A 9,891-nucleotide genomic window follows, 5' to 3' on the forward strand; every position below is an offset into this window, starting at 1 on the left:
CTTTCTATTATTTCCCTTTTCTTTTCACGTTTCTTTCTTGCTTTTTATTTTCTTTTGTTTCCTTTTCCCCTCATTCATCAAAAAATAAATTAAGATAGGTAATGGATCGGCTGATGGGTGATTGAACCAAACCCTAGAACGAAGTGAAGAATCCGACAACAACAAATGACCAAAAACATCCTCACTCTTAATTAGGGTTACGCTTGCTTTACAGTAGACAGTAGCGATCGATCGTAGTAATCATTACGTACGTTAACAAAGAAAAGGAATGGAAAAGCACAATCATTCCATTGTTGCAATACCCACTTTCTCAAAATCAATTCTCATCTACCTACGAAAATACTCTAAAAATCTAACATCTCTCATTCATGCATGCTTTAATGTATTCGTTCAATTAACTTAACAAAAACTTTTTTTCCCCCTTTTTAATTGATCCACTGATCGATCCAAACCCTCTAGGCGTCTGGAGATTGCCTAGGGCGCCTAGAGCGATTAATAAGCATCTAGAACGCTTAGGCGCGATTTTTGCAACACTTTGTTCAGTAGACTCGATCAATTGAAAAAATGTGTGCTAATGGCTAAACCCTTTCAGGTAGACCCGCAAAATTTTAGTGTAAAAGCTAGCATTACTGGCTAACAAATTAAAACTATATGGAATCAACAATGATTGCATATATATATATATATATATATATATATATATATATATATATATATATATATATATATATATATATGCAACTTATGACTACAAGACTCATAATCAAATCATTTCTTAATTATGTGAACTCTGATCTGGTCAAAGAGATTGAGATATAGAGAAGGGTAATTATATTTATTGACATATATATACAATCCACAAGGACAAATTAAACAACCCACATTATTATATATTAGATGAAGGATATTATAAGTACTGAACACATTAAAGTAGCTGCAACATTCATTCTCCAGAACTACATACTACTTACACACAACCCAAGCTAGCTACATATATATATTTCTCAAAGAAGCAAACTTTAATTTCACCCAAGCTAAGGATTTGACAAATGTATGTATATAGTTTACATATACATATATATAAAACATGGATGAAATGGAAGCACATATACATACATATTCCGCCATGTCTGAATTAAGGAACCCAGGTTGAAGGATTCATGACGAGTTGGCTACATGGAACTGCAGAAAACGACGACGAAGAAGAAGAAGATGGCGACAATGACGGCATTGGTGGCAGCATGATTTCATAGGCGGGGAGAGATGGGATAATGGGGTTAGGGACGATGAACTCATCTTGCTGTGCAATACCAGAAGATAATGAAGAAGATGAAGAAGACAAAACGAGATTCCCAGGAAGGTTTGGGATTATAATGGGTTCATCATTATGATGATGATGAAGAAGAGGGACCATTAATTCATTATCGAAATTATTGTTGTACAAGGAAGTTTGAGGATAATGATCCATGAGGTTTTGAGGTTGCGGGTATCCCAGAAACCATGTCGGATCAATTGAGGTTGTCTCCATCATCATCATCTGCGGCGACGATAATGGAACCGAGGGCATAACTGGAAATACCAAACTGTTCATCTGATCTAGATCTGCTTGTAGTTGTTGCGCCATTGGAGGAGAGGGGAGATTAAGAATAACATTATTATTGTTGTTTTGGATGAAATTAGGAATATTACTGCTACTAGGAAGCTGCAGTGAATAGAAAGTTTGGAAATTAGGGTTTGGTGCAGGTGATGAGGGTAGATGAGAGAGGCGGCCATTAGAGATGAGCTTCTTCTTGATGCTTGAGTTCCAGAAATTCTTCACTTCATTGTCTGTTCTTCCTGGTAGATGCTTCGCTATCTGTGCCCACCTGCAATTTCCATTCCAAAATCCAAATATATAAAAACTACTAAGAACTAGCTATAAGAACTAGCTAGGTACGAGGTACCTGTTGCCCAGAATCCTATGGAGTTCAATGATAAGCGCAGCTTCCTGAGGAGAAAAACTCCCACGTTTCAAGTCTGGTCTCAGGTAATTTATCCATCTCAATCTGCAGCTTTTCCCACACCTCTGCAACCCTGCCACCATTAAAACTCATAAGATCTATACTTGCAGGACAATAAGTTACAGATCGAAATTCATAAGACAAGGTTTACCCAGTGCCCAGTGGGTTTCCCTCGTCACCCAAAATAAGGCACAGAAATATGGATCGGAGTAATGATTAAGGGCGGGGGTGAAGAAAATATAATAAAATAAAATATATATATACATACCAGCAAGTTTAGGAAGGGAGCTCCAACAGCCATGGCCATAGTTGGAGATATAGTTGATGAGTTTCTCATCTTCCTCAGGTGACCAAAGCCCCCTCTTCACTTTCTGTTTGTTGCAGCAATTATGGTGTCCCATCTCCCCACACCCAACTGCTTTCTTGCTTGCTTGCTTTGATCAGAAATCGATCACAAAGAATATATATATACTAATTTAAGAAGGCTATATATATATATAGCTGGAAAGTCCATGAAACCAAAGAAAAGATGGCAGAAATAATGAAGAAAATGTGGATGTTCTGATTAGATATAAACAGTGGGGTTCAAGCAAGTACGCCGATCCATCTGACATTTGTGACGACTGACGAGGGAATCTATGAATTTAACGTTAAATTATGAGAGAGAGAGAGAGAGAATTGGGCTGAGATTTAGGGGTTTTGGTAATTTACCATGCATGCAAACTTGGTGGGTCCTACCCTCGACACCTGGTAATTTCTAAAGTATCAATTAACACTAATATCTTTCTCTACGTATCAAATCAAGTAATATAATAATATTTAATTACATTTGATGGGTCCTACCGCATCGACACCTAAACTATTAATTAACACTAATATTATATCATTTTGTATTGAAACAATTTTAACAATTAATTAAATTCAGTGGGTCATACCACCTCGACACCTGGTACGTAGTTTCTAAGGTATCAATAGACACTAATATCTTTTTGTACTAAAGTAATAAAGATTGATTACACCAATATATAATTAACGCCATAACTTTCTCATATGTATACACACCCATCTCGTGCAAGTGTTTGTGTTGTATAGAAGACCCACGTCAGCTTTTTGAAGAAAACCAGGAATTAATTAAGGATGCCAGTTAATTACCACATCGTTTTACAGATTCAATTTATTACTGTACTCCTTTTTGTTTTCTTTCGTTTTTGTTTTTAGTAATTATTGTTATTCAATGTGTTTTATATCGGTTTTCAAAAAAAAAATGTGTTTTATATCACATTATAAATTTAATATGATATATTTAAAAATTACAATAGAAAGTTATAGAAAGCTAAAATAAATTGATTTGATTTTAAATACTAAAATATATAAAGAACATTATTCTAATCAAAATTATCCTTTCTGTTTAATTGTAAATAGGTCTCAACATGTTAAAGAGTAGTTATTTTCTTAAAATAAAAAATATAATACACGCTTGATCCAATGGGTTATGTCGTTGGCAGTTTGATACTATGACTATCGGCAAATTATTGTGTGAATCACGGTTCAAACGACGCTGTTGAATTTTATGAATTAGAAATTTAGAATAATGTATATTATGAGTTAGAATAATTTACTTTATGTGTTTGAGTAATGTACATTATATGTTAAAATAATGTATTTTGTGTTAGAATAACATACATTGTGTATTAGAATAATGAAACTTTTGGGATTAAATAATGTACTTTATGAGTTAGAATAACATACATTATGCTTTAGAGTAATGTACATTATGAATTATAAAAATTTATGTTGCAGCAAGTCGTGTGAAAAAAATATATACTCAAAACGATGTCGTTTCACACAATTGTGTTGTGTGGACCACGGCCCACGCAATAACTATTGTATGACTGCCTTGGGCAAATTATGTTGTGGAACCGTGTCCACGGTTCCAAAACTGTTCATAATTATGAATTAGTTCAAAAATTTTAAACATATAGTTCTATAATTATGAACATAAAGTTGTGAACATAATTATAAACGTATAGTTCTGTAATTATGAACATAGAGATTCAATAATTGTGAATATGAAGTTCAAAAATTAAGAATATATAGCTTTATAATTATGAACATATATTTTAGTAATTATGAACATAGAGTTCTGTAATTGTGAATATATAGTTCAATAATTGTGAATATATAGCTTTATAATTATAGACATATAATTCAGTATAGAGCCAATAGTACTAAAAAAAAAAAAAAAAGGATGCATTATTTCCACGCCAGTTACGTTCTACACAATAGATCACAGTTGCGAATATACACTCAAAAATTCTACATCAAGCTTAGTTATAATATAACCCGGACAATCGTATGGACACCAATATTTCCTAAGTTTAATTTGTTGATAATTACAAAACCTCTATACCTATTGTTGAATATTTATATAGTAAATGTACCCGTAGTAGGCACCCGCACCCGATGGGGTGGGGTGGGGGTGGGTTCTGAAAAAGTCCACCCGATGTGGGTTGGAGGTGGGGGTGGGTGGAGAAAATATAAGGTGGGTCAGGTGATGGATGTAGCCCTCCCCGACCCACACCCGACCCATTGTCATCCCTAATCTAACATGTTTAATGTGCTCTAATTATCAAATTTTTAAAATTGGATTATGTTTAACATTTTCGAGAAGAGATCCTACAATATAATAGGGGATTTTATGACATTTTTTCACAATTTTGATTTGGTAGTTGTGGAAGTGGCACAATGAGAGCGTATTCAACAACCAAAGCAAGAGTTTGATTAAAAAAAATAGTCTAGATAAAGAGCACTGTAGGGGTACTAATTAAGCTTTTAGTAAGGCTTCAAAACTAGCATGGCTAGTCTTATCATTTTATAGGCTCAAGTCAGCGTATAAAAAAAGGTCCCTATATTCACACACACATAGTGAAGTACGGTTAAATGAAAATATAGTTCTTCGGTAAAAAATGAGGATTGATCTTAACCGCCTACCATGGTTTATCAATGGTTGAGGATTTAGTAAAAAAAGCATGAGATCAATTTTATAATTATTGCAAACTTTTAGATCGATTTATCATATTTAGAAAATAAACTCAACCTTTTCCCCTTACAATACTCAACTACTCAACTATTGATCTATCCAAATGATGAATCATATTATCCATTATCACTTTTTACATCAGAGCATATTCTTACCTAAACCATCTTTTATATATATAGCGGACTGGATATAGTGGATTTTGAGATATCACATCCACGTCAAATCCACCAATGACAAATTTTCTTAAATAGAACGACATACCATCCACTTTAAGTGGATGTGGATGGGATGAGAACAAATTTGACGGATCATTACTCACTCCTACCGGGAGATGAGTTCAACAGTTTTTGACCTTTTATTTTTCTAGGGTTGACTAGTAAGCAAACAAATATGATAATGGATATCAAATCATATACGGTAATCAAGTACAAAAATCTCAAACCAAATAACACCATAATTATTTTACTAAGTGAATGTATATTTCAAATTTAGTATAACTTATCGACGTCATGATTGTTCGTTAAGCATCAAATTGTTAATATTTTAATTCAATCTTTTTATGGAATAATTCAGAGAGCGCCATTAAAATGTCAAAAAAATTTAAAGCATTTTATATAGAATTATTGTAATTTCTCCTTTATTATTTTACTAAATTGAGAATTACAAGGGAAAGCTTATTTTGGTAAAAAAATATAAATTTGCCTGAAATAATTTTTATTATATTTTAAAATATTTTTTGGTAGCGTGTGAAATTATTTATGTTGAGGAGTTGAGTAAAAAATGTTTATTTTAATGAATTGTAAATTTCGTAGCAAATGATTACATTTAGATAAACATTTAAAATATAAAAGTGAATTTAAAAAATAAAAAAGCAAAATTAACCCGTTGATAATAATAAAAATAAAAATAAAAATAAATTATCATTATTTCATTTATTTAGATGTGTTATTTAAGTGAACGTTGAAAACAACCTCACTAAAATTGTCGAACTACAAGTCTGTCACTATTTTTTAAAATTTTTTTGGTGTCCGCCTAGCGCCGCCTAGACCGCCTAGGCGCTAGGCACTGCCCGACCGCCCGACTAGCGCCTAGCGCCTACTGCAACCATGGTATATATATATAATAGTAAAATAAGTACTGGTATGTAGTTATTTATAAAAGTTTATATAACTTCCTGTATCTTTTTACTGTTTTTTATATCAAAACTACTAAGTTTATTTTTAAAAATTAACAATTTAGTTATTATATTTAAATATTTCCATTATTTATGTTTTAGTATCACTAATGGGTTTTATTTTTTTATTATGTGTAAATAATTTAAATATTATTTTTTGAAAAACATAATAAGATGATAAGTGGTGGGTGTTGAATTTATATGTTTAGACATGTCTATTGAAAGCTTTAAAAAATATTTTAGTATTGTAGAGTTGAAAATATTGTTTTATGCATAGTATGAATTGTTGTTGTTGTTGTTAGGCATAGTACAGAATGTACAGTCACACTTTTGGTTACTCAATTGTTGGCTATTATGCAATTTAGTCTATTATTTTTAATTTTAATCATAATGATTCTCAACTGTTTTATTGTGTTGTAAATCTAGTCCCTCAAAGTTTCAAATAATCAATATTCTACCAATTGTTTACTTATATTAGCTTCAACTTAAAAATTTTGAGGGACTAAATTAATTCTTTATACCTTGAGTGACTAAATTTACAACATGGTAAAATAGTTGGAGACCATATTGACTAAAATTGAAAATACCACCTGACCAAATTACATAGGGTAATTCTATTTGCACCATCCAATTTGCTATTTACACCACCCTATTTAATAGGTATAATAATTTTATAGGTGGTGCAAACAGAAAAGTCCACCATCATTAAATGTGGTCAAATATTAATATTTATTATTCATTTCTTTTACCATCAAAATATTAATTATAAAAAAAAAAAAAAAAAAAAAAAAAAAAAAAAGAAAGAAAGAAAGAAAGAAGATGAACCCACCCGTCACTTTCTCCGGTGATGAGAAGGCAGCCTTCTCACCGCTACCCACTGGGCTGCCTTCTCATCGGAGAAGGCAACAAAGTTTAAAAAATAATAATAATAAAATTCCTGTCACTTTCTCCGGTGAGAAGGCGAGGGCTGCCTTCTCACCGGAGAAGGCAACTGGGCTGCTTTCTCCAGTGAGAAGGCAGCCCAGTGGGTCGCTTTCTCACCGAAGAAGGCGACCCAGGTAGCTTTCTACCTGGGTTGCCTTCTCCGGTGAGAAGGCAGTTTCTCGCCTTTCTCGCCTTTTTTACCGGAGAAGGTGACGTTTCGTGTGTGTGTGTGTGTGTGTTTTTTTTTTTGTTTTCCTTTTTAATATTTTAATTAATTAAATATTGAATTAATAAATTATTAATTGCAAGTTTGACCAGGTGGTGCAAATAGCAAAATGTACCCCATTTAGCTATTTACACCACCTATTAATTATTAAAAATTTTCACCTTTTTAATTACAATTTCAAAGTGTTTTATACCCACTTTTAGTCAAAGGGTGGTGCAAATAGCAACACCCATTATATAATAGTTAATAATTGAGAGACTAAAAGTGTAATTGTTTCTTTTTTGAAAATTGTTGTATTAGCTTCCGACCTTGCACTACTAGAAATTATGGAATTTTCGACCACCTGAAAGTGATCTTAAATTAAGTTGAAATCAAAAAGTGGTCGGAAATAGCAACAAAGATTTTTCCGGATACCAAAAGTGGTCGGAACGAACAAGACTTTAGACTTGATTTAAGATCACTTTTAGGTGGTCGGAAATTTCACAATTTCCAGTAGTGTTGTCTTATGTGTTTTATATATAGGAAGAAATAAGATAATCGCCTTGTTTGGTAAATGACTGTTAACTGATAGTTGTTAATGAGAGGTTGTCTAATCATAGATAAGTACTAATCTGATTTTCTTTTGCCTGACATAATTCTTGATTGCACTGCTGCAAAGCTCACAAAATAATTTTTACAATCTAAAAATATCAATTTACATCCTTTGTGAATCTTATAGAAAAACAATCTATGAAATTTGACATTTTTTACATTTTAAAATTTCTGGCCTAATTACCCTTGATATTTAGTAAGGAAAATCATAATTTTTTATAATAGTGTATTTTATCTGCCTAATAAAGATTGTGATTAAATGTTCCATTATCTTCTCTACAAGACTTAGATTCCTTGTACAGGATCCAAATTCCTACCAAGCAACTATCCTAGAAACCTTATAGGATATTCTTGTTAATAGCATTAAGAATGGGAAAGACCCAAGACTAACCAACAAACACACTCTAGGTTTGTTAAAAAATTTCTGTGGATGGAGAATAAACACAGGGACGAATGGATTAGAGAGGGTAGGTTCTAACTGCAAGTTGAGTTGCCCTCTCTTCTTAAAATCTTATTTACTGTCTCTCAAAAGTGTTAGGAGCATTGCTGCTTAGGTTTCTCAGGATAAAACGTACTACAGTTCTAAGTTGGTATGAGCACTCAAATTTAGAACCCGATGAACTAGAGCGTGGGAAGAACACAGATAGCAAGAAGGAAAGAAGAGCAGAGTTTTTAGAGGTAAAAGCGTATGAAATTAGTATGTCAAATCACCGGCTCAACTGTCCACAACTTATATAGGGATTGAAGGATTAAATAGCTTTGAATCATGGCATTTAAAACTGATAATAAATAAGTCAAAATAACCTTTGTAATAACTGACCATTAACCTGAGAATTAATTCTGTAATTTAAAATTAGAATTAATTCAAAATTAATTCCGTAATTGATGAATTAAGATTGAGTCAAAATAACCTCTGTAACAACTGACCAATTCCGTAACTGATGAATTAAAGATCCATAACGTAACGGTCAACAAAAAATTATACGAAAATTTAGCATAACTTAACCCGTAAGGCCAACCAATTTTCCGGTGACATTCGTGCCCACACAGGTGCCGCCTTTTCAAGCTCATTTTGAGATTTGATTTGCACCCTTTCTGGGTGCAAAAAAAAAAACATCTATGCTATACAATTCAATAAACTATAGAATGACTCTTGTATAAATAGTCGTACAAACCCACTTCACAAACCAATATGTGACAAAGGCTTCTTCAAAGCCTTTCCCCTTCATTTTTCCAACTCAAATGGATCTACTTTGAAGATTAATTTCTCATTCACTCATTATCTGTTTTGAGCGTACAATATATCAATCTCTTCATCTCACAACGAAACCTCGAATCCACTTTAACCCGACCCAAATCGCGAAAATGAACCCCACTAATATTTGTATAACAAAATAGTCACTTATTATGTCATTTTCAAACTATTTTTCCAACATATACCACTTGTTGATCGAATTACCATAAAAACTATCTCTTTCTACTATTTTTTACTTTACATTCTCTATTTCACACAGTTCATATAACACACTCTTAAGCACATTTCGCCAAACTCATTTACTTAATGAAAGCTTCAAACTGATTTCAGAAAGGCAAGTAAACGACTTCTGTTGTGAGCGCAATTTTGTGATTTATAAAAAGTCTATTCAACCAACCGTCTCATTTCTAAACTTTTAACTTGTCAATGACCTACAAGTGTATGTAGTATCATCGATATAGAAATCGTGAGAAAGAGAAATATTCTTACTCAAACTATAATAAATATAAATTTAGATCTCACCACTCCATTCTTATCATATGTCCATCAAGAAAAATGTGAAAAAAAAAATCTAAAAAGCTTACTCAACTTTGAAATTTTAGTACGGAGTAATATAGGCCATGTTTGATAAAATAGTTAACATATAGGTTAATTTTGACTAATTTGACAACTATTAGTTGT

At 32.4% G+C, this 9,891-nt stretch overlaps 1 protein-coding gene across 1 annotated transcript; it reads right to left on the bottom strand.

Moving 5' to 3' along the window:
- Positions 1-932: 932 nt before the first annotated feature.
- Positions 933-2,420, bottom strand: LOC109190401 (transcription factor MYB26-like). The gene is made up of 3 exons (XM_019340869.1): positions 2,269-2,420; positions 1,944-2,073; positions 933-1,865 (listed from the first exon to the last, which is right to left on the bottom strand). The coding sequence occupies exons 1-3, from the start codon at positions 2,399-2,401 to the stop codon at positions 1,136-1,138; spliced, it is 993 nt and encodes a 330-aa protein (XP_019196414.1). The 5' UTR covers positions 2,402-2,420; the 3' UTR covers positions 933-1,135.
- Positions 2,421-9,891: the final 7,471 nt, after the last annotated feature.

This window comes from Ipomoea nil, unplaced genomic scaffold (assembly GCF_001879475.1).
Source record: "Ipomoea nil cultivar Tokyo-kokei standard unplaced genomic scaffold, Asagao_1.1 scaffold1576, whole genome shotgun sequence".
NCBI lineage: Eukaryota > Viridiplantae > Streptophyta > Magnoliopsida > Solanales > Convolvulaceae > Ipomoea > Ipomoea nil.